We start from the raw sequence: 26,348 nt of genomic DNA, 5'->3' as shown, positions 1-26,348 counted from the left end.
CTTTAAAAGACGTTAAAATACATTAAATTCTTGGTCTGCACAATAATGAATGGGTGAGGGGAGGTGTCCAAGAGACATCTCACTATCAAGGGACAGTCCACACTGTGAAAAAGTTTAAGAACTGCTCTCCAGCTCTAATCTGCCTGCTGCATGTGCTCAAAATATTGTCAATAAGTATCACCAGACAGAAATACTTAAATGACCCAGATTATAAATAAAACATCAGACTTTAATAGGCACTTAAGGAGTGGGCATTGTATTAAGATTTTTATTGCCATTTTGTGTGTATGATACACATTTGTCCTCCTCCCTTCCCCCCAAAAAAGAAGAAGAAAACAACCTAAACACTGTATCTTTTGGGTTAAAAAATATACATTTTATCATTTCAAAATTTGAATTTTTGTTCAGATGAAACTGCAACTTTCACATTAAAATATGTGAAAATTTGTGGGTTTTTTTGCGGGCAAATTGTTGTGACTTTTTTTTTGAATTTCACATAGCCCTACACAGAATATCAGCAAAAAATTTGTAAACACCACTTTGATAGCCTTGGGGTGGGAGGGGATTTGGAATGTATTAAACTAAAACATTTAAATAAGCCCTCAAATTTTCTTAGAGATAAATAGCAATAGTCACACCCCCATATCTTGTTCTTGACACTTTCCAGTCTTAAGTTTCAGGAAATGAAGGGAAGGGAATAGCAGGATTTGCTTCTTTGGTTTAGTGTCTGTGTTGTTCTCTTGCTCTTTCTTCTGCTGGAGTTGATCTATAACGACCAAAAATACAATAGATATGATGAGAGTGGCTCCTGCTATGTAGAACCCTGCGCTGTAATTTTCTGCCATGTCCACAATCAGACCTGGTGGGAAAAGCAAATGATAGTGGTGTGATTTGTCAAGAAGAAATTAATGGAAATTGCTGAGATATCTTATTAACAAGGGGAACACCTTTTCTTTGTGAGTTTGTTTCATCTTCTGGCTTTGTAAAGGTTAATTCACCAGTTTAAGATACTTGTAATGACAGCAAATGTAGAACAGGTTTAGGCCCATCTTTACAAAATTAGTTGCCTAAATTGCTCTGTTTGCAAGTGCACTTGTTCAAGCTCAGTCAGTAATTGTGTGTGTAAGCATCTGCTAGTGGGTGCAGTCACCAGTTCTGCAGGTGCAAATTTGGGGAGCAATGGACAGATGCATGGGTACAACTTCATCAGCCACAAAATTTAGCCACGTGGACTATGAGGTATCTGACTGCTTGTTGTTTAGAAGCCAGTAGTGCCAGTTTGGCTAGCACCATCGCAGGTTTTGAGCATCTGTCCTAGTGAACTGGTTTCCCACCCAATTTCCAAGAACTGTACAGCAGGTAATGGCCTCCTGCTGTGCTTTTTGCAAGTTGTCTCTCCCTCAGCAGCAGCAACTACTGCAGAGTGGGAGGGTCCAGAGTACTAATGAGACCACAAACAGGGCAGGAGGCAACAAAGAGTGGGGGGAGGAGGGAACAATCTATGGGAGAGTAGAGGGAACAGAAATTGTGAAGAAGCCATGTAGAGAAAGGAAGAGCATAGGGTGAATCATAGAGGATAGAAGGGAGGGCAAGTCATGGGCGACAGAGGTGAGCTATATCGGTGTGATCAGAGAATAGAAGGGGGGCCACTGTGGGATGGAACAGGGAAATGATAGATTTTACTGTGGATGAATTTTCAAACAATTGAGTGGCCACTGGAGGGTTTGTGCTGTCTCTGGTGAATCCTGTGGTGTTTTCCTGACCCTCCTAAGAGGAAAATCCCCTAAAATCCACCAGATCAGTGGATAGGAGCCTCATGGTCTTCATTGTGTTGGAAAATGCTATTTCCTCCTCACACACATGTTGGCGTTATACCTGACCTATACCAGCTCAGATTAATACGGGGGATGGGAAAAACATTAACACTTGTTAAATCCCTTTATTCATGATGAGCCAAGCTCAACCCAAGGGCAAGCAAGTGCAATTCCCCTGAAGTCAATGGAGTTTGCATCTGCTCATGCCAGGGCTGAAGTTGGCCCAGTGACACCAGTTTGTAAACTAAGTGCATGGTATTTTCTGAGTCCCTCAGGGAGTGTGGAGGCCCCTCTGTATTCTTTTCCACTCTTGTCTCAAAGGCCCTATACACCCAACAGAAAAGGACCTGCAGGGATACGTTTTGCCATATCAGATTCTATTGGTGGACTACCAAGCCTGATACCCTGTCTCGAATAGTGGCCAATGATATAGCATGCCAATGTGCCAGGTGCAGTCATCCTAGGGCAACATGAAGCTCTTCTGTTGGAGTGTCCTGGGAAGAGGAGTTCATTTGAAGTATCTGCTATATTATCAGCCACTATATAGCTGCAACTCTCCATGCAAACAGCAGCAGAGACTATTAGATCACCCTTATCAGCGTATTCTTAACAGGAACAGTTCAGAGCACAGTGTACTTATCACTTATTTTGTTTACAGGAATTTAATGCTAGTGAAAGATGCCACCAGGCTGACAGCTCTACAGAATTAAATTCTCTGTTTAGCCACAAAACAGGAGGACAGCACAGATAGTGGCACATTTATATACATAAAAACAAACCCTACAGTATTGTGCTGTAGTTGCCCAGTGCACTGCAGTGTTGCTGTTGTTAGGTGCTGTATTTTGGACAGTCACTGGGTAGCACTGTAGTAATTTTCAGAAGGGTAGTGTGAGCTTCCTTCTGGCACCCTGCTAGTGAGCCTCAGCCCTGACCTGGGGCAAGAAGTTGGTCCTGTCTTCAGGTCCATTCTATTCTTAGCTTCTCTGCTGTTTGGGACAGTTATTTTTCAAAGAATCATAAAAGTTAGAGAGAGAGGAAACTCTTATTTCTAGCCGGGCTTCAACATGGCCTGCAGATACCACAGTGACAGGTATGGTGTAAGAACGTGAATGGATGGATAGGATATTGTGGGTGCACAATCATGCTGTGGCAGTGAAACGCAGGCACAATTAATTTTATCCACACTCATATCCATCTAGACAACTTCCTGGTTTGCTAATGCAGTCAGGTAGCTTAGACTGCTCAATGAATGCAGTTGCAGATGCAGTTAATTGTGCCTAGAATGCTGGAGGCAGTCGGACCAGAACTATATGGAAAAGGGCTGTAAAAATTTCTTACTTTCTGAAATTATGCTGTTACATGGGACTGATTCGAAAGACTCCCACTAAATTCAATGGCTCATATGCATTGGCTTACAATCATATTGGCCTTTTCTCTGCCGTATCACATTGCAAAATTATATCTATTTTGCTGTCCGCTGTAACACCAAAGTCTCCGTCAGCATTACTGCTTAATATCCTGCTTGGATATCTGTGTTTTGTATTTTTCTGCAGTCTTTGCACTTGAATTTTTCCAGCTTATATTTCTACTCACTCAAGGTTTCTCTATGTGGCCTATTTCTTCCCACTGTTTTTTGTGCCACCTCTCCATTTAATATATTGATAGGCTGAGATGCTGCCAGAAAACATATTGGTATGTTGAGGAGGCACTTGTTGCACACCCTAAGTGGCCAAGCTTTGAGCGGAGGTTCTCTGCAGTAGGCCGGAAGGGGATGGAATCCTCCTACAGCCATTACCGCTGAGCAGTATCACCGCTACCCTGTGGCCAATACTACAGCCTCAGGGATGCGGTAGCCCCCACAGTTCATACCATGTCGTCATGGCTATATCCCCCTCCTCTGCTTCTCCCACAAGCATGGTCTCTGTGCTGGGACACTGGGAGTCCTACAGCATTGTACTCCATGGCAGGGGGGGCGAGTTATATGGGGCTGTGGTGCCTGTGCTCCAGGAATATTCAGGGCCCAGGGGCCCGGCTCCACCAATGTTGGGGGCTGGATCTCTCCCCTGGCCCTGCGTGCCTCCCCCGAAGCATCTCCCAGCCCCACCTGCCATCCCTGGGTGATTTAAAAGGGCTCGGGGGCCCCCAGCCACCACTGCCACCACTGGCAGAGCAGTCGGAGCTAAGGCGGCTTCCTGCCCGGCCTCGCGCCGCACCACTCCTGGAAGCAGCTGGAACAGCCCTGGGGGTGGGGGGATCTGTACGCACTGCTCCCCCCCCCAGTGCCGACTCTGCAGCTCCCATTGGCCAGGAACTGCAGCCAATGGGAGCTGCGGGGGCGGTGCTTGAGGGGTGCCCCCCACCTAGGAGCCTCTGCTAGAGGGGTGTGCCAGTCGCTTTTGGGAGCCACCTGAGGTAAGCGCCTCACCCGCACCCAACCCCCTGCCTCATCCCAGAGCCCGCCCCCCCCACAGTAAGTAACTCCCTCCCAGAGCCTGACCTCCACACCCCCTCCTGCACCCCTGCCCCAGCCCAGAGCCTGCATCAAAACTCCCTCTCAGACCCCGACCCCTCACCCCTCCCGCACTCAAACTCTCTCCCAGAGCCTGAATCCTTTCATGTACCCAAACTCACCCCTACCACACCCCAACCCCCTGCCCCAGCCCAGAGCCCGCACCCCAAACCCCCTCACAGAGCCTGCACCCCTCCTGCATCCAAACTCCCTCCCAGAGCCTTAGGCAGGTGGGGGGGGGGCAGGGCGAGACTTGGACCCATTCTTGGCACCACCAAAAATTTGCACACCATGGAGCAGGTTTGTATGAGGGCATGAATGCCGGCAGGAATCCTGCCACTCTCCCACCAGTTTCACTGCTGGGAGGGCTCTACACAGAGGGAGGAGAAGGGGCAAAATTTTCTCCATAAGATTTAGTCTGGCTCTTTGTATTATCAATTTTGTAGCTCAGATAACTAGAGATGGGCTTGAAACATGGCTAAAATCCATACTGGAGGAAATTTGGACCAGATCTAAACTTCTCAGTTTGAGCCTATCGCTACAAAACAACAAGCAGTTCACTAATAAGCTGTGTTTATGAAAGTGCCATCTCAACTTACCAGCAAGAGGAGGCCCCAGAAAACCTCCAGTGCTTCGAATAAGCATAAAGAGCCCCAAGGCACTGTCAAAATCTGACATACCCACAACTTCTGCCAGCACTGTGATGTGGATGGACACTGTCGCACCAAAGAAAAAGCCATAGAAGCCAGTGAATATTGCCAGAGACAGGTAATTATTAGCCAGTGGCAATAACATCAAAGACGTGCTGATCAGAACAACTGTCATTGTCAGCAAGTGTATAGTCCTAGTAAGGTGGAGGTTAGCATACCAGCCACACAACAGCCTGCCCATGAAGTCCGCTATAGCCAAAATGGACAGGAGAGTTGCAGTCCAAGACTCATCTATCCTTAGACTGTAGCTAAGTGGAACCAAAAATAATGGGGGAACGAAAAAACTCATAGCAGCTAAAATACCAAAAATGGCATAAAGCATAAACTCCAATCTCTTCACAAGCATCCAGTTGAATGTTTTTTGTGTGTTGGGAGATGCATGTTCCTTGCCAGCCTTAGGCACATCCTTGCCGGATGGTCTCTGAGCTTCAGAACTCCTAGCTTCAAGAATGCAACGGTTCTTCAGGGGTCGCATCAGTGCTCCACAGACACATATATTGAGTTGAATGCCACCGATGATCAACAGAGCACTTTTCCACCCATATAGACCAATTAACCACTGAAAAAAAGGGCCAAAGATGAATGCAAAGGCACATTCCCCAGCACTGGCAACAGCATTGGCCAAAGCCCTTCTGTTAGAGAAATAATGGCTGACAATGCTAATGGCTGGTGTCCATGAAAAGGAAATCCCAAGACCTGCATGGGAAGAGAAGAAAAGTTAGACTTGACCATGCTATTGTGTCCAGGCAGGAGCACACCGTTACAGCAGAAAATGCTTTCACACTATTACTTCTGTGTTAAATTTGCATAGTTAAAATCAGGAATTGTAAAAAGTTATGCTTCCATCAGCAGCATTAGCTCAGCTGTGTTACACATTCTGTATGTTTGTGTCAGGTGTTTTATGACATTTAGGTACACATTTAACCAGAAAAACAGAAATACAAAGTAGTGCATATAGATAACTTTGCATTACTGTCCTCCTCACTGCACAACTTTTGTTTTTCCAAAGACTATTGACCAATTTGCTACTGACTGAAACAAGTCATGCAGCTTAAACTGGATACAATTTGTGATGCTGCTGCGGCAGCACACACAGAGTGAAAATGTCCTGAGCCATATCCAGGCATTAGGCTGATGTGCATTCAAGTGCACGATCTGAGGAAGGGAGCAAAGATGGCATTATGCCATCTTTATGTGGTCCTCATTCTTAGGACAGGCTGGAAGGATTTGGCCTTACAGTTGGTGTAAGCTGGAGCACCCATAACAGCTCCCAAGAGTCAATTCTGCTGGCCCAGGATTGGCAGATTTCAAGAAGCTCTGGCTTCAGCCATGTCCTCTCACACAACCAGGATGGAACCAGAAATGGGTTACTATGTCAGCTTTATTCCCTGATCAAGGGGAATCCCCAGCTGACTGATTAAACCAGCTTTCCAGCCTACTTGCATCATTGGAACAATGCAGTGGGTTGGAGCAGGCTGAGGATCTGGCCTGTGACTCAGGGTAATGGCCCTGTGATTTAACTTATTCCACACAAAGTGCGGCATTAGGGACACATTTTTCTTGCACTTCTGCTACTTTGAGGCTCCTCAGATGCACTGCAAAATCCTTAATGCCTCATTAGTTTAAAAATGAAAAGCTGCTGATTTTCTGGTTGCAGTTAGCTGCAAGTGAAAATGAAGCTTATCTATCTGTTATGATTATTTGCCATTGCAATTTTCTGATGCAGAGTCTTACCCACCTAAATGGGGGGGGGGGGAGTGTGCATTAAAGCTTTAAAACGAAAATAAATAAAACCAGTAACATTACAGCAGAAATTCGATATATTAAAAGAAAAAAAACACTGAAAAAAATCACCCTAAATGAGGGGTCAGAAGTGCAGGTGTGAGACATCATTTTGATTGTACCTTGTAGGAAGCCAGTAGTTGTATACATCCAGATAGTGTTGAAACCAAAAGACCCCAGTGTCATCCCTGAGAAAGCCAGGAGTCCTCCAATTATCACAACTGCTCGATGGGTGTATCTTGCACACAGGCTGCTAGCTACTGGTGCTAAAACAACAGCAAAATAAGGATAACGCAACATTAGGACATGAAGCTCACTAAACCAATTACACAAGAAAGGAAAACATTTAAGGAAAAGTTTCCCTCTCTTCTGTACCCGGCATCTGTCTGATCCAGTATTCTGTTGTCTCTATGTATATGAGAAAATTAGAGATGAATTCTATTGTGCTTATCTGAAAGGAGAATTTTGCCCCGCAAATGTAAGACTCCCTACTGAGGAAGGGCAGCTCTAGCAGCATAATCAGCATGTGTTTAGGGAGGGGTATTCTGGGGTAGAGAGCAGACTTTCTGAAAAAAAAAAAAGATTTTCAACATTTCCTTTGTGCAAGAGTCCTACTGAATTTAATGAAACTAATAATGTTCTGTATAAATGATCCTAAGCTTTTAATAGAGAATGAGATTCCAGCTATACGATATTTTGGTCAATTTATTAGATTTTAATACTAGAGTATTATATATCTGCTAAAGTTTGGCTTAAAGCTTCTATAGAAAAGTGATCAATTATCTGTTACGCTCTCTAGTGCTTACCCAAAAGGGGCTGTAAAAAACAGTAATTCCACAGGCAGAGAGTTGATAAAGCTGACTCCTTCTTGACGTTGCAAATCTTCTGTAATGTGCTGAGGAGATGCAGGAGATCCATATTTGATTTGAAGTATTTTTCCTATGTGTTCTCAGATTCAGTCCCTAAACTTGTTGGACATTAGGGGCTTCTGCATCTCTTGGTGAGCTATGGGAACTGTACAACACACAATAAACAGCACAGCTTATATAGTTTCCCTGGGTACTGAGCAGTTCTTCGGGAGGGCTGGTTCTTTCACTTGTCATTCACAACTTGCTGCAAAACTTCCAGAATCTTAGACCCTGTGATCCAATCACATTTCAGAAGCATCAGTAATGTTTAGGTACTCCTCTTGGAGTATAATCCAGTGCTTTTTGAACTCAGTGACTATCTGTTCATTGATGTCAGTGGGCATTGGATCAGATGATTACTGCCTACCATTTAACGGACTGTTTTATCTTCTGTGTACAGTAGTTACTGAAATGGCTAGAAGCTGTGTGAAATTGTATGACATTTCTATGGCCACTAGAGGGAGCCGAGGTTTGATTTTACTTTAAGAAGGAAGCAGATTTCATACAAATGAAGTTCCTAAGATCATAGAAATTAGAGTCTGAGGAGGGAATGACATTTAGCTCACTGGGTCAAAGTTAGACTGGGAGCAAATTGTTTTCCACTTGTTTAAATACCTATTTATCTGAAACCCCAGTAACTGCAAATGGTCTCTGTTGTTAACATTCAGACATTTCAATAAGATTGTTTATCCTGTATCTTGTTTTACATATTACAGTAGGAAATCTCTACCCTTGGGTGGGGAATAACAAAGGGAAAGAGTGGGGGAAAAATGAAGCCATAACTGTGCTAAGAGTAATAGTAAAGGTACAGTCTGAAGCAAAGAAATTCATGGCTAACAGGATGAGTTCTGAACAGACCAGCTGGCTTCTTACACTGGAGTCTCAATCTGCTGACCGATACTAAACATGCTGGAAATGAACAGCGTGTGATGGGTACATCCTGTGCTGCCCACTATACTGGGAACATCAGTTTATAGTGGCAGCACAGGAGCTGAAAGAGGAAGAGTGCGGGGGGGGGAATAAAGTATTTGACCTCAATAGCTTCAATGGGCAAAAGAGTTCGGAACCACTGATATGTTCTGTGCTGTTTGCCTGAGTGCCATTGTTAATGGCCTCTGCCCATTCATTCATGCACATGTCTAACGTACAAATCCTGGTGTAGAGTATGGAACAGCCCAAGTTTCTTTGCAAGTTAGAACACTTACACATGAATAATAGATGCTGAGATGGCTGGTACAGATGAGGCCTCCTGCTACAAACTGATCAAGAAAGTTGGGAGCTTCCATTTACTCCACCAAAGGCTGAGTGCTCTACCCACTAACTAAAATACTCAGCAGCGTTTCATGAATCTTTGATTCACTGTGGTTAAAGGTAACATTTAGATGGAACAGTTATCATCCATACCAATTATGAGAGGCAGTGAACTTGGTCTAGGGGGATGATGACTGTATAATATTTACAGATACTTTGCCTTTTTATAGTCCGTTCCATCCAAAGATCTCACAGTGTGTAACAGATATTAATGAATTAAGCCTCAAAACACTCCTGTGGCAATATGTGACCCCTACTATTTGGATAGGAAACTGAGAAGAGAGACCATTTATATAATTTGCCTCAGGTCACACAGTGAGTCTGGCCCATCTGTAGACAGAAGACAATGCTAGCCCTTAGGATGGTGTAGTTTATTGCTGTTATTGCACTGTTGATACCAGCTTGAGAGGGCATCATACTTTCCAGGCTATGTAAGACTGCCCGTTTTCAAAGTTGGATGGTTTTGGGGGGAAAAGTTGCCTCAAAGGGTCAGATTGTGGAAAACATTTGTCACAATTTCATTTGTCCCCCCACTCCTCAAACACCTCCATATAAAACTCTCTAAATATGGATTTCACAGTTGAGGATAGTTTGGGTTAAAAACAGTTTGGGATAAAAGAAGAACTGACCTGAAACTTTCCCCACAACTGAAACTAACCCTACACCTTTTTTTGAGGTAATATTTAATATATGTGTGTTTATGTACCCCTAGCTGAAATTCCCCAACCACTGGAAAGATTCTGATAAATTCTGACAAGTTTCTGAATGGAAACTTTCTACCCAACTATTAAATCACAACATTCATTTCCTTATCCCTATACTCTGGTACTGGGAAGAAAACTGACTTGTACTCATGTAATCTGACTAGCCTCAGAGCCTGCTGAGCAGATGTATGTTTGGTATTTGGTACATTTTCTGATCCGTCCCTTTACCATCGCCCCATGTTATGTCATGATTTGAAAATTCCTATGAAAACAGTTTTCCCAAATAGACTTTTTTTTCAGACCAAGATTGTGTGCAAGTCACACAAACAGTATCACAATTGGTCACTGATATGCTGACCTCATGGACTAAACAATTTCCATTATGATTACTTATTATAGTTTTACAATGGGGTAGAATGAAGGGTAGGATGGGTGTGCTCTAACCTGTGAAGGGTTAAGAAGCTAGGATAACCTCGCTGGCACCTGACCAAAATGACCAATGAGGAGACAAGATACTTTCAAAAGCTGGGAGGGAGGGAAAAACAAAGAGTCTGTCTGTGTGATGCTTTTGCCGGGGACAGAACAGGAATGGAGTCTTAGAACTTAGTAAGTAATCTAGCTAGATATGCGTTAGATTATGATTTCTTTAAATGGCTGAGAAATTAAGCTGTGCTGAATAGAATGGATATTCCTGTCTGTGTGTCTTTTTATAACTTAAGGTTTTGCCTAGAGGGATTCTCTATGTTTTGAATCTAATTACCCTGTAAGGTATTTACCATCCTGATTTTACAGGGTTTTTTTTCTTTTACTATTTCTCCTATTAAAATTCTTCTTTTCTAAGAACTGAATTTTTTTTTTTTTTTTTTAGTGTTCTTAGGATCCAAGGGTTTTGGGTCTGTGGTCACCTATGCAAATTGGTGAGGCTTTTTACCAAACCTTCCCCAGGAAGTGGGGTGCAAGGGTTGGGAGGATTTTGGGGGGAAAGACGTCTCCAAACAACGCTTTCCTAGGTAACCTGGTCAGACGTTTGGTGGTGGCAGTGGAAGTCCAAAGGAAGTAGGGTAAAATAGTTTGTACCTTGGGGAAGTTTTAACCTAAGCTGGTAAAAGTAAGCTTAGGAGGTTTTCATGCAGGTCCCCACATCTGTACCCTAGCGTTCAGAGTGGGGAAGGAACCTTGACAACCTCATTACTGGCCAGCATGGGGAAAAAGAACAACCCCCAGCAGTCCTTCCTCCTGGTGTCTGATAACACTCGTACTCTTCAGTCCTCCAGCAGCTCATCCTCTCACTCCCAGCTCCTTACATGCCTCTCCCTAACTGAAGTGAGGTCCTTCTTAAACCCAGGTGCCCTGATTAGCCAGCCTGTCCTAATTGATTCTAGCAGCTTCTTCTTAATTGGCTCCAGGTGTCCTAATTAGCCTGCCTGCCTTAACTGGTTCCATCAAGTTCCCGCTTGTTTTGGAACTGCCCGTTACCTTACCCAGGGAAAAGGGATCTACTTAATCTGGGACTAATATATCTGCCTTCTATCACTCTCTGTGACTGTGGGGCCTATATCCAATCCTCCGTCCTTTCATGTATCCAGGCACAGTTCCTCTGGGCGGCGTCCACTGACTCCCTTGACGCCTTCGAGGAGCAGTGGGCGCTGTCTGGGGTTCTTTGCCCAGTGTTTCTGTCTGGTTCCCTTTGTCTGACCCTTTGACTGCACTCCTGTCTCTGTTATTTTATTAGTTGCCCGAAATCACTTGGCTTCCAGGTCCTTTGGATCCTCCCCTTAGGCTGCGGGTGGGTCCTTTAGCAGTGGGCGGGCTTCCGCCCACCCACTTCCTGGATCTCAATAGGGTCACTCTTCTGTAGCCATTTGGGTTGACCCTGTCACAGTATATAATGAAAAGCTGTCACTGAACCATCAATCATTTTTTTGGTGGAGGGAAGTGAATTTGTTTCTGAGAAGGAGCAACGATTTCTCTGGCAGTTTTTTTGTTTTGTTTTTGTTTGTTTGTTTTTTTTAATGGCGGCTATATGAAATTGTTTGGGGGTTTGAGATCTTGGGATAAGTATTAGGGATATGGACTAGTGGGCAGGGTTTGCAGCCAGAGACATGGAAAAAGTGTAATTTAGTACAGGCTTCTCTAACATATTACATGGTAGCACTGTCATAGACATGAATGCGGGAATGGGGTACGTCTAGGCCTTCCTTAGTCAGTGGCAATTCCCAACTACTACAATAGCCCCTTGATTGCTACTGTCAATCTCAATAAACTAGAAGGCTGCTTTAAATTGAATTATGCTGGGAGACTGGCTTGGCATGCAGCCAGCTCAAGACTGAGGGAGTGGAAAGGTCACACTTGCACAGAGCTATGCTGCACACTTGAGATCTAGGCCTGATTTTAATTTCATTCAGAGATCTCAAAATGCCTTCAAAGGTGGGTCAGTATTGTAATTATTATCATCCCCATTTTACAGATGGGAAAACTGACACACAGAGGTTTTTGCAGCTTGCCCCATATCACGAGGAGAGAACCCTGGTCTCTTAATTTCCAAAGTGCCACTATTTGTTATTACTGAACATTCTGCCTTTCCCTTCATCTTTTAATTTTTGGCAGATAGTAGATATGTGGATGTAGTTCTGGAACTGGATCAGGAGGGTTTAATGTTAGTGTAAACATGCCCCATATTTACTTACTCTGTTGCTTTATGTACCCATGTGTACCTTGGAGGGATGTGTTTCTGTATATAGTTAGATAGACATGATTTCCTTTGTGTGTCTGACAGGTTTGTGAAAATACCTAATGAAATATGAATCACACAGTAAACACAGAGACCATTGGGGGCAGGAGGGGACACTTATACTCACCTCCTAAGTGAAACATGGCAATAGTTACCGATGTAATCCAGGAAGTGGTGCTTGCGAGTTCATCAAAGTGCTTTTGAATTTCAACAAAGAACAAACCAAAGGTCTTTAGGACAGCAGTGGTGAGGCCCATTACTATGAAGGCTGACACCACCACCACCCATCCGTAGCCACCATCTGGTGGGCTGTTTACTCTGTGCTGCATCTTTTCTGTATCTTGAGTCTTCTCTTAGATTTTTTTTGTGTGAGAATTTTTTTTTAGTAGCTCTGCAAAACAATAAAAGTTCCAGTATTAAAGAGATGTCATCCACTTCTCTGGGAATGACTAGTGATTAACTATAAGTACAGCGATCAAGTAAAGAATAATGTGGACTTCAGTAATTTGGTTTATAACATTCACTGAAGGGTCCCTGAGCTGGGAAGCAGGAGTCTCAGAAGAGGGATAAAAAGAGCAAGAGGACAGGGAGAAACGGATGAGGAAGGAGAAGACAAATGAGAAAGTGGAAATGGAAAAGAGAGAGAGAGAAAAAGACAGAGGAAGAGATGGGCATATTCTTAAAGAATGGAACCAGAGAGCCCAGCTCATACTGAGCCTTCAACAGCCCCAGCCTGCCCAGTTTTTGAAGCCGTGCTGTTAAGGCTGCCAAGCCCAAAATTTGATTCCTGCCTTGACATTATGTAATTTAAAATATCCCTTGGCAGCAACTTCCCCATCCCCACCAGCTCTCTAAAACCAGGACTACAGCTCTCTGTAAATTGCAGCTGCAGGGCTGAGCTAAACAATCACTCTGTTGTCAAGTGTGCATAAGACATGAGCATACACATCATGCTGTTCCTCTGGCTGGTGCTGTTTGCGTGACTCAGTAGGAGATGTAAACTGAGACGATTCCTGCTGTCTCTGAGCTCTAGAGGGTAGGAAAGATGTCCGTTTCAATCTTCTGTGAGCCTACAAGAATGGGACTAAGAGGGAGAGCAGCAGGTCACTGCTCATGCATCCTCATGTGCATAGCAAAGCCCCTGAACATGTTGGATTTCTCATTGCTGGGTCGCCCAGTTTAGCAGCTGACTTTATAAGCCAATTGCAGACCCCAGTAACAAGTATGATGAGTTACCTTATTGCCCGGGGGACATTTTAAAACAGAAAAAGTCAAGTAAGAGAAGTTGTGTTTGGGACCTCTGAACCTTGACACTGTCTTTTTAATCACTGTGTAGATGCCTTGATCGTTGCAGACAAAGCCTTCTCTTGTTCCTGCTTGTATCCTGAACAACGGTGAAGAGGCAGTTTGGAGTAAGATTCATCAACTGTTGATAAACCTAACTATCCTGTGCATTAATGTGACATGCACAGAGGGAATATGGAAAATGAAAAGGAACATTCTGCCTCAGCCTGAACAATGAAATAACTTTTCAGTACTTCAGAATAACATCAAATTCTATGAGCAGGAGGGCTGAGCCCACATAATAGGAGACAATTCTGCATAAGATCCTATAACAGGTGAAGACAATAGTGGTCTTACCTGCGTGAGAAGCATGAGAGCAAGTCTGAGAATGGTTTTCAGCATGGAGCTGTGTGTTATTCTAGGTCCACATACAACATATCAGGGAATCAGTGTTTCACCTGTACGGGGGCAGTGGGTAAAGGCCTAATAGTGGTGGTTTGGGGTGTTATCCTTTTTGGAGATATTTTAATAGATGTGTCTCGTTTGGTACATTCCTGAGAGAGAGAATTGTTCCTCTGAAGTCTTATGATGAACTTGGGATCGTCGGCCTTGCAGGAGTGATTGACAAGTGGGCTGGAGTGGGTGAACTCTATCAGACACAGGAAAATGCTTCTTACCTCCCACCATTTTCAGTGTGGGCACTGGAGGGGACTTTCTGTAGGTCTGGCTGTAAGCATGTATGCCATCGGTTAAAAGAGGCATGGTGTGGAAGACCGTTTTGATCACAGAAGGAGGATGTGTGCTGTGTGCTGAAAATGATCCCGTTACTTGTATTTATCTTGTCTGCGTGCAGCTGAAAGGTGTGACAATTGTGGAGTCCAGACCTGCAGAACCCACCTGGCACCAAGTGCCCACTGTAAGCCCCAAGGTAACCTTGCACAAATGATGTTGTTCTGTGAGCACCAAACACTCTTAAGAATAAAAAGGAACCATCTGAACAACTTTCTGAGCCAGAGCAAAAAATGCTTGAGGCTCCCCCCTGTAAGAGGCTGAAGCAAAGGAACTTTTCTGCCACATGTCTGGCTCTTATTTCTGACTGATATGTAGAACTGGATGTATTTGCATAACAGAGACAGGGCTGGCTGCAAAAGACAGACAAGTGAATCAGCTGCAAAGGGGACTGAACTATGTCCAAAAATCTCCCAGACAAAATAAATACTCAAGGGAAGAAGGAATGTCTTGTGGTTAAGGCACCGCACTGGGAATCAGGAAAATTGGGTTCAGTTTCCAGTTCTGTCACTGAATTTCTGTGTGGCCTTGGGCGAGTTACTTAATCTTGGTGTGCCTGCGTTTCCCCACTTGTCAAAAGGGGCTAATGCTCCCATACCTTACCTGAGGTTTTGTGCCAAATCCATAAATATATGTAAGTGCTCTGATATTGTAAAAAATATAGACTAGGGCAAAGTTACAGCTGTGCCCTGGGTTGCTGTGCTGGAAGGAGGCAGTCACAAAATTTGGTCTGAGGCACTGGGGAGCACAATTAGGGATGCAGCAGTCATGACCAAATATGTGCACGTATCTGAGCAAGGTCATGATGAGGTGTTATCCCTGTGCCTGAACAAGAGAGTACAAGCTATCCCTTTGTACAGATAGAATAAGCTCTGCTGTTTGTCATGCTTCACCCAGTACAAAATAATTATGAAGCCTTACAAAGGTCTAATGCCTCCTGACATCACCTTGTACTCCTCAACCTTCCCAGCCTGTCTCTGCCACATAAGAGGCATGATTTAGCCCATAATATACACAGCAACTTAACTCTCTCCTCCTCCTGAGTGCAAATATATCATAATTTAGGTTACTGCTCTGATAAATTTTATGATAAATTTTATCTTAGATTTGTTTCGCAGGATCTTCTCCAATCTTGGAATGCCAAAAGTAGATGGTTGGCGGAATGGCACCCCCTCAGGTAGTCCTTCCACATAGAAAACCTCTGGGTAGGATTCAGATGATGCAAATGGGTCCTTGACAGGCTCTGGTTAGTTTTAGTAATCATGGACTTAGACTAGATACCCTCAGTTATCAGAGTAATTAATAATGTTACTGTAGCCAGATTTCTGGGAAATTTCCCTGCGCTGCAGGTACTAGAATGATCTGTTGTTATTGAGAGTACATTTTCAGCAAGATTCTACTTTTACCCACCTTCATGCTTAGGTACAAGGAAGTCAACTGACCCATCCAAGGACACACAAGTGAGACAGTAACTCAGCTGGAAGTAGCACCCAAGATCCCCTGTCACCTCACTCGTGTGCTCTAACTACTAAAATGTGGTAAGTGCAGAATATTTCAAAAGTCCCCACGTTCTCATCTTGTCACTGTGACTTCCCTATGGAAGGAGAGGAAGAAAGGGATGCTTTATGTGTAGGGAAACTTCCCCTTCTCCAGCAGCTGGCTTCCAAAAGGATCTTTTGATTAAAATGTAAAAACTGGGTTCCAAGTACAAGCAGCCTTTCTAGTATCAGACTGCTTCCTAGTTCAGAGCTCTCTCATGGCTGCCAGCATGGGAGCACAGGAAGAGAGGACACAGGGAGCCCCTGCACAAAAGGCAGCCACATGTTTGTTTACATACAAACATGTATGTAATACTGCGGATCGCCTGCTGCGTGGAGGCATGGTCACTTTGAAAGATTCGCTGAGAGCACTCCATGCCTGGCTGAGCAAACAGGAAGGGGATTTTCAAAATTCCCAGAGAATTTAAAGGGTGGGTCTGACAGTTGTTCGCTTGAGGGCAGGGCAATAGAGTTCAAAGTGATGACCAGAGTGGCTAGAACAGGCATTGTGGGACACCTGTGGAGGCTGATCAGAGCGCATTAATAGACCAGGGCATCCACACTGGCACCACGGCACTCCAGCCGGGGCGCAGCAAGCATTATGCTTCTCCTGGAGGTGGATTACCGGGAGTGCTGCAGCCGTGGAGTCCAGGCGCTCTACATGCCTTTCCAGACGCCTGGTGCTGCTTTAATGCACTCTAACTTCTAAGTGTAGCCATGCCCTGTGTGTGGATCAGGGAAGCAACCAGTGCTGTTCAACTTAGAGAGCAGATGACCATGATCCCATCTACCTCTGCACACCAGCAGGGCGGTGCTGGGAGCAGTGGTACATCTCCGCAACTCACCAGCTACTAAGGCACATTGTTCCTCTCACACATCACTTGCTCGGGCACTGAAGGTGCTCCCCTGGCTCTCAGAACCAGAATGTAGCTCTAATATTGTTACCAGTTTTAGGACACGTCAGACATGTGCAGTAAGTTTGTCAGGCACTAATAATAGATAATAATGTGTACTCTTTTGTCAATCTACAGTTGAGGACTCTAAATAACCTTCAAAGATTCATTAAGTCACACATTTCGGTTGTGTGTTAGACAAATAGTAGTATCTCCATTCTGCAGATGGAGAAACTGAGGTACGGCAAGTTTAAATGACTCTCCCCAGATCATGTAACAAGTCAGTGGACGAGCCAGGAATAGAATCCAGAAATCCTGAATCCCGCTCTCCTGTTTGAATACAACCAATATAAACAAATGCCCCAGAATTATTTAATTCACTCTCAGTCAAAGTCTAATCCTGTGAATTCAGTGGAAGTTGGAGATGCTTAGCACCTAGCAGGATCAGGTGCACAAAGAGGAGAAAATTCAAGTACTGAGCTTTCTGATGCTTAAACGAAAGGCACTAGGTAAGAGCAAAGCGATATCATTTTATTATTATTAATTATTATTATTAATAATAATAATCAGTTTTTCCTTTCTTTTTATTTAAGCACTGACAATGGCACCTTGCCTTGTCCCTTGGTCTTAAGGGAAAGGAAACACCACTGAGGTGAGTGAGGTATCAAAAAAAAAAGGGTGGGGGAGAACAAATCTCTTCATGTAAAAGGCTGGGACTGTGACACAATTATTATAAAAGCTGCTTTACAGCAGAATTATGTAACCAGTTACAAAAGGGATTATTGGACTTGCAGGTATTTTCATACTGAAAGCCAACTGCTGAGTGTCTTTTTAATAAGTGAGTGACAAACACATCAGAACAAACCTTTGTTAATTGTCATCAGATTAAAAGTCTGGGGGTGGGGGGGAGGAACACAAATAGCAATGCATGCTGAAATCCACATAATGTCTGTGCCCTGTAATCACTGTTCAGTAAGATACTTTCTGATCTTTATCTGAGGTTATAAATTGGCCCTGACTACACCCTTACAAATCAGTTTTGCCCCCACAACTTTCAGGTGTTACATAGCTGCTGCTAATGATTGTTCCTGGAGCATAGAGGTAAGAAGCCATCTTATTTAATAAAATCTTCCTTTCCTACTTCGTTAATGTCATTTAAGTGAGGGACAGTCTAAACTAATATAGGCAATAAGGCAGCTCACATACATGTCTTAACAAGAAGACTGAGAATAGCAGAATGCTGTCCAGAAGCTTGTCTAAAATAATTAAAGTATAACACAATGTTATGGATTATTTTACCTTCTTCAGATAACAGCAGCCCAGGTCTGAGCTGGATATGCAGCTCTTCCTCTACCTTCCAATGTCACATAAGCTCTTGATTTGTATTGCAAACCACCAGTTCCTGTTATTCATTCTTCTCCACGTTCAGTCTAGTCAGACAAACCAATCTCTGGGATATGTGCATTGTACAGGATTTTTAGCCCAAACAGCAGTATGAGATAGGAACTCCTTTTTTTCTCTTAAGTCATTTGGCTCCTCCTACACTCAGAGAGGCAGTTGGACACTACTAAGAAACCAAAGAAAGCAAGGGTGGGGTGGGGAGGTAGGTGGGTAAGAAGTCATAATAGGTGTGGTTGTATTTGTATTAGGCATGGGCGTTTGGATCGACAGTTTTGGTTCACCCCAAGAATCAGGCCAACCTGAAAGTTTGGATCTGAATCGTGCCAATGTTTGTTGAGAACTAGGGTTTGGTTGTGGCTCATCTCAGGTTTCCGAGTGTGTATGCCATGGGCCAGATCCTTCACCACATCTGAGGAGCACACAATACAAGTCAGCGCAAGGGGACTGCAAAGGTGCTGCAAAACTTGCTTTTGTGCTCTCCAAATCCTGGAGCTGCTGCATACACAATTGGACCCTTTCACCACATTAGAGCTGCCCCAGAGTTGCAAAGTTTCTTTATGGAGCCCAATTTCTTTTGTGATCAAGTGCTTTGCTGGATCAGGGCCTGAGTTTGCTCTGTACTCTGCATCTCCCAGCTTCCGCTGCTAGTTTTTGGTTACTGATTCTGTGCTTGGTAAGAATACATTTCACTGTGGTACAGGTAGTCTGCTAGTGTGACGCTTCTGTGCAGGGTTCTGTAGCAGTAGCTTGTTTGTTTTGCTTGTCCTAGTGATCGGGTGATTTAGGTGCTAGTGACTTGATCAATATTCAGTATGGGGCATATTAGTTTGTTTGTTCCACTGGCCAGGAGGGAAGTACTGTTAAGTCTTTAGGAATGATATTATTAAAAATGGATATTTTCTTTTGGATTTAGCTTTTAATCCTCCGGTGCACTGCAGGGGAAGGGAATGTTTGCTGTTTTGTCTGAGGTGACACCAGGCATATAGGAGTCATTTCTCAATGCTGACTAAGAGGAGAAAATAGACCCAGTTCTGCTCTGCAGCAGATTGACACCACTATGCAGAGTAAAGAGTAAAGGAATGTTTGAGACGCTTCAGGACTCAGCTCAAATCTGTGGGAGGAATAAGATGAGCTCCTTAGCACCACAGAGGAAGAGGGGAGGAGGATGGATCAGTGTAGCAGTGTGTCTTCCTCTTCTTTCCCCCCATGCAATAATAAACTCAGAGGCTTCAGCCACATTATACTTTATTGGCAATGTGAATTCTGGATTGAAAAAATATGCTGGAATGGGTTGCCACCTTCAGTACACAGCATCCTCAGGTATAAGTGTTACTGTCTGTAAATGAATCACTGAACTAAACAACAAATATCAAAACCATTTGTAGATGCCCTTCAGCTCTTCAACTGTGTACAAGCAGTTTTGGTACAATTATTATTGATGTTAGGGAGCCGAGCTTGTTGACACAGTGGAACGCTGCTACTGGGTCGGGGAAACAAGCACAGACTGGTGAGACCGCATCTATGCAGCTATGGGATGATGAGCAGTGGCTACATAACTTTCAAATGTGTAAGGCCACTTTCATGGAACTTTGCCAATTGCTTTCCCCAGCCCTGAAGCACAGCAATACTAAAATGAGATCTGCTCTGACAGTTGAGAAGCGAGTGGCGATAGCCCTATGGAAACTTGCAATGCCAGACCGCTGACAGACCAGTCAGTTGGGAATCAGTTTGGAGTGAGTAAATCTACCATGGGGACTGCTGTCATCCAAGTAGCCAGGGCAATCAATAGACTTCTGCTAAGAAGGGTAGTGACTCTGGGAAACGTGCAGGACATAGTGGATGGCTTTGCCGCGATGGGGTTCCCTAGTTGTGGTGGGGTGATAGACGGAACCCATATCTATCTTGGCACCAAACTACCTAGCTAAAGAGTACATAAACTGAAATGGGTACTTCTCAATGGTGTTGCAAGTGCTAGTGGATCACAAGGGCTGTTTCACCTACATCAGCGTGGGATGGTTGGGAAAGGTACATGACCCATGCATCTTTAGGAACTCTGGTCTCTTCAGAAAGCTGAAAGAAGGAACTTTCTTCCCAGACTGGAAAATTACTGTTGGTGACATTGAAATGCCAATAATTTTCCTTGGAGACCCAGCCTACCCCTTGCTCCCATGGCTCATGAAGCCATATACAGGCAGCCTGGACAGCAGTAAGGAGCAGTTCAACCAAAGGCTGAGCAAGTGCAGAATGGTGGTAGAAATGTGCCTTTGGACGTTTAAAGGGGTGCTGGTGCAGTTTACTCACTAGGTTTTACCTCAGCGAAAGCAATATTCCCATTGTTGTTGCTGCTTGCTGTGTGCTCCATAATATCTGTGAAAGTAAGGCAGGAAAGTTTATGGTGGGGTTGGGGGTTGAGGTAGACAGCCTGGCTGCCAGTTATGAGGAGCCGGACCCAGGGCAATACAAAGAGCACATGGAGGTGCACTGCGTCTCCGAGAGGCTTTAAAAAACCAGTTTCATGAATGACCCAACACTGATGTGACAGTTCTGTGTGTTGTTCCTTACCAAGCTGCCCCCTTTTTTGCATGTACTGCCTTGAAAACTAAACCTCCACCAACCACAGTGTGCACAGAGAATAAAGAGCCTGTTGTCCTCAAGCCATGCATTTTTATTATGCTAACAAACACTGAACAGAGACAGCAATTAATAGCAAAGATAACCTCGGTCTAAGGGCCTTTTAACATGAAGGGAGGGGCAAGGACACGTAGCTTATTACAATTGCATTGTCTAGCAATCAAAGCTATGAGAATGAGAGCCTTCTGCTCCATTAACCATCCCCTGGAGTTGAATTCAAGGGCTAACGGAGCTCCCTTCCCCTCCCCCCTGCATTCTAGGATGTCTGGGAGTGGAGGATATGGAACTTGGTGAGGAGGGCAGCTGGTTCATCATTGGGTGCAGCAGAACTCTAAGGTCTAGCTGCCTTTCCTGCACTTCAACCAGATGCCTCAACATGTTGGTTTGCTGCCCCATAAGCCACAACATCTCCTCTTGCATGTTACACTTTTGTTCCCTGCATGCTATGCTCTCCGACAGTGTAAGCCTCCATGCATTCAGCTGAGCCCTGTCAGTCTCGGAGAAAAATCACAGAACATGTCTTCCCTTGTCTGCTTTTTTCACCTTCTAATCTGGGACAGCCTTTGTGCTAGTGTGGAGGACGCACCCACAGACAAGGTTGCAGCTGCAAGGAAACAAAAAACACAAGGGTAGCCTTACAGAACATACATTGTTGAAAACAGCAGGTTAACTCTTGCAGTGAATGAAACACTTCAAAGCAGTAAATATGTTCCCTGAGGTACACAGACACATTTTGTCCTTTAAAAGAAGCACCTACCAGTAAGGTACAATACATGGCAGAGCGCTGGGCAGCAGATTTCGGTTTGCAGGCAGACATGGTAAGCACACATGAAAGAGTAGGTGGTGTCAGGGCACACCTGAGGACATTTTTTGGTGTGGAAACTCTTGGCACATAAACAGGCTTTTCCGGGGAGCACCCTTTGCGTACTGGACTGGCCACCACTGTATCCCAATTGTTTACCTCAGATTAAACATTAACCACAATTGCATTTAACCCCTGTAGTGTGATTACAAGTGTGCACTCACCAGGGGTGCCTTCCACAACATCACGGTCCCACAACAGTAGGTCCTGGGAGGGGATTGGCTCCAGAGTTACGAAAAGGTCCTGGCTGTTGGGGAGAATGGTTCCTTCACTTATCTGCTGCACATTCTCCTCCTCCTCATCAACAATGTTCTCCTTGTTGTTCCGGTAGCCACCTGGGGCCCCTGGGAGGTATCCACAGAGAGTGTTGGGGTACAGGTGGGGTCCCCGTCTAGAATCGTATGCAGCTGCTCATAGAAGTGGCATGTCTGTGGCTCAGAACCAGAGCAATTGTTTGCTTCCCCTGTCTTCTGGTACGCTTGCCTGAGCTCCTTTATTTTCATGCAGCACTGCTGTGTGTCCCTAGTGTAGCCTTTGTCACCCATGCCCTGTGTGATTTTGGCACAGATATCAGCATTTCTTCTGCTGGTTTGGAGCTCTGCCTGCACAGACTCTTCTCCACACACAGTAATCAGATCCAATGTCTCCTGTATGCTCCATGCTGGAACATGTTTGTGGCCCTAAGCAGGCATGGTCAGCTGTGCTGGTGAGCTCTCCACACTGATCAAACAGGAAATGAAATTCAAAAGTTCTTGGGGCTTTTCCTGTGTACCTGCATGAAGTGCAGTGGAGTTGAAAGTGCTATCCAGAGCAGTCACATTGGAGCACTCTGGGACATCTCCCGGAGTCCAATCCATCGAATTACAGTGTTGTGTCTCCACTACTACTAATTCAACCTGGGAAGGTGGACTCTAGCGCTACTCCTCTCGCTGAGGTGGAGTACAGGCATTGATTTTACAAACCGTTTGGGTCGGTGGAAAGAGCTCGGTAGTGTAGACATGAACATTATAAATTTGACCTAACGCGGCATATGTCGACCTAATGCTGTGTAGACCAGGCCGAAGATAATAGATTTTAGACTCATTGAATTTGGTGGGAGTTTTATTCTTGACTTAAAGAAAGATTAGATTGGCCCCTGCAGGGGAAAGACATGTGTTTATCATACTGAACAGAAGGGAATGGCAGGCAGGGAGGGAGAACATGAACACTGGACTTACTTCTTCCATTGCCTTTGCTAAATAAGTGTGAAATGCAGTTCCTTCTTTCTCACTGGTGATTCTGCTACTGCTTGAATTCTGTTCAGTGTCCTTGATAAATATGAATTCTAAAGATAAGAGCTCTAAACAGCTTAAAGCTGTAAAAAGCACAATACTTGTTTGACCTGGAACAAAGACTCAGGTTTCTCTGCCTGAATAAAACTGTATTTAAGCTGTTTCCATGGTATTCTGTGAAGTACACACCCTGAGTATTTTCACAGAATGAAGCAAAGATCCTGACTAAACACCCATTGAGACTGACTTTAACTATGAAACCTCTTGTAATCTATGCAGGAATATTTAGTACACCGGGAGTTTATTGCTAGAAGATTTATTTCACAATGGTCCCAGGTGAATTCTCCCTCTTCTCATGAGCAGGGACCATCCATATAAATCTGTGCGTTAGGTTTCCCATTGCTCTTATGTGGAGGCTAGAAATGGACCTGAATCATGAACTATGGCTCCAGAACTGAACCCATGTTTTCCCAATGTTCAGAGCTATTGGAATCTGAAATTTTTGTTATTTGCATATCTTAGTAGAATTGCATATTCACTTAACATTTTAAATGATTGGAGAAACCTGAGAGGTCTTGAGCAAAGAATTTAAATCAGTGTTTTCAGCCACTGGTGTATGTAACAGGATGGTGTATGTAACAGGACTGGTGGTTCTGGCTTTTGTGGTAGTCTAGACTCTTCTCTTCACTTTGGAGATCTAGGAGACCCTTCTGCAGAAAACAGCATGGAAGGGTCACTCTCAGGATAAACTCCATGAACAATGGAGGTTTGAAGTTGTGATGTTTTATCCTGTCAGCTATATGTGTAAAAACGACTATTAGGCCTGAGAGAGGCATAAAACGTAAAAATCGTTGCAAAGAAATAAGTTCAGGTAGGTAGTAATCTAGCCAAGTGGTTACAGAATGCAGTAGTGGGCTCAGCTGTACGCGTGTCTGAGCTAAACAAAACCATCATTGCAATAGCGGTGGCTACATTCACCGACCAGGAAACTGTAGGAATCCTATTGCAGTTACCCAGATGGGCTCTGTTCCTGGTGATAAAATATGGCCATTCTTCTTTTCCCTAGAGCACTTGTTCGCTGCTTTGCAAGGTTTGAATGATGTAGGAAGGACTGGCAGTATATTCCATAGTGTTTCTGTGATTAATGTATGATCGAAGTTCTGGACAGGGCCAACAAGCAGGCTGGTACCAAGGCAAAGGGACTTACAGTAAGAGGAAAGACATGCCAAGGGACAAGCGGAAAGGCTCATGCTGCCTTCGCAGTTTTCGGACAGGGTAACTGCGTGGGAGCAGGTACCCGCTTTGCCGTTTCTTGAACAGGGAGAGCAGTTAAGGGAGAAAGACAGAGTACAACAGAGAGACTGGTTTGAGCAGCTGCTGTGTCTAATAGCCACAAGAGTTCAGGCTCTTGCTGCGCCTGCACCACAGAGTACCCTGGCCTGTATTCCAGGAACAGCTTGGACAATTCCATTGCCCATGCAATCTGCCCCTCTGAGTGGCTGGACAGGGCAAACGTGCCCCATGGAGTCCTCAGTGTTGAACCCAGTGCTGAACCCCTGCCTTGTGGATATATGCCTCCACCCTGGGCCCTGGCTTCAAGTGCAGAGCAAACTTGGAAGGAAGGGAAAGGAAAGGGGGTGGGAGCATGGCTGTCCTTACCCGTACACAAAGCACGCAGCTGCGTAGGGCACCAGGAAATATGGGGCACCACATTTCCTGGTGCTGCTCCAGCCCCAGCCCTGCCTCTTCCCACCCCTTCCCCGAAGCCCCCTCCCCAAAGTCCCTGCTCCTGCTCTGCCCCAACTCCGCCTCCACTCCCCTGAGGACTCCAGAAGCGGTCGGGCCTGCCCTCGCTGGTAAGTAGAGCGACCCGGCCCCAGCCTGCTCTGCTCCCAGCCACACCACCGGTGAGTGCTGTGGGGCAGTTCCCCACTTTCCCCAAGCCTGGGAGCCAGGGGAGCAGAGCAGGCTGGGTCTGGGTCATTCCACTTCCCACCAGTCTGTGCTTGTTGCCCTGGTCCAGAAGTGCTGGAGTAGGTAGAGGGCATCAGCAGCTATACCAAGTTTTATGAGCAGCATCAGCCAGTTCAAGTCTGCCATGTCTATGTCCTCCTCCGTCATTAGCTCTGTCAGGTGCCTACAGTGGGTAGGAAAATGCCACCAAACTGCTTACCAGTATCTCATGGAAGCTCTGCCTGCATTCTGAAACAGGAGCCAAAGGCCACGCTCAAGAAATTCTTGAAATGGCAGCTCCTCCATGTTGCTGGTTCCAGTTGCTGGGAGTATACATGCCAAAATGACGGCTCAGCAGGATGTGTTGGCATGTTACTTCCTATAACGGATGGTGTGGACAGTCAAGTTTTCCCACAGGGCACCACAGTCAAAGGGCTAGCACAACTTTTCAAGAGTTCTGTAGGAAGTCTGGGATACAGTTGGATGCACTCGGGTCTTCATACTGCAGTTTAGATGCCAGAGCCCTGGGTTAAAAACTTCTTAACCTAGGGCTGGCCATGAATGTAGATGCTCAAGCCATGGGTTCTCAAACCCTGGGTCTGCTGACTTAAGTCCCACTAACCTTGGGCTTACATTGCAGCGTAGACATACCCTTTAAGAGAGAGCCTCCTCAGTAGTGATTTGGTTCTGATTAATGTACATGGAGGAGACAGAGGCTTTGAAGTTAAGATATAGAAAGAGTTATTCATTCTGTTAGTTTACTATTCATGATGAACAGTTCATTGTCTCAATCCTAAAATAAGATGAGTGAGAACAGCTTGGGGAAGCTGACTGAGTAGCTGACCAGAGCTATGGCCAGCTCAATCAGTGCCCAGCAGGCCCTGATAAGAGGACTTTGGGTGATTTGGGGTTGCTGGACTGAAGAACCAAAGGGAAGGGGGCATGCCCCAATTTGCTTGGGGTGGGTTTTTTGCTCATGGGTTGTGTTATGAATCCTGTTGGTGGTGTTTCCCCGACATAATGCCACATTGTTTCTCTCTGTTATTAAAAGGCTTTTTGCTACACTCAGACTATGTGCTTGCGAGAGGGGAAGTATTGCCTCTAGGAGGCGCTCAGTGGGGGTGGTATATATTTGTCCCATGTCACTGGGTGGGGGCTCGAGCCGGTTTGCATTGTGTTATTGGAATAGATCCCCTAGATATTGAACCCGGCCCTTGTTGCTGCCAACTCTGACGGGCAGAAGGGTTACACAGGTAT

At 44.9% G+C, this 26,348-nt stretch overlaps 1 protein-coding gene across 1 annotated transcript; it reads right to left on the bottom strand.

Moving 5' to 3' along the window:
• Positions 1-632: 632 nt before the first annotated feature.
• On the bottom strand, positions 633-25,259 carry LOC144930578 (monocarboxylate transporter 7-like). Its single transcript, XM_078853007.1, has 6 exons — positions 25,199-25,259; positions 22,032-22,211; positions 6,938-7,081; positions 5,261-5,729; positions 4,923-5,167; positions 633-859 (listed from the first exon to the last, which is right to left on the bottom strand). Exons 1-6 carry the CDS (start codon positions 25,257-25,259, stop codon positions 633-635), a joined length of 1,326 nt encoding a protein of 441 aa, XP_078709133.1.
• Positions 25,260-26,348: the final 1,089 nt, after the last annotated feature.

Source organism: Lepidochelys kempii, chromosome 5, assembly GCF_965140285.1.
Source record: "Lepidochelys kempii isolate rLepKem1 chromosome 5, rLepKem1.hap1, whole genome shotgun sequence".
Classification (NCBI taxonomy): Eukaryota; Metazoa; Chordata; order Testudines; family Cheloniidae; genus Lepidochelys; species Lepidochelys kempii.
The sequence above is the reverse complement of the archived record's forward strand: the minus strand, read 5'-3'. Positions and strand labels throughout refer to the sequence as shown.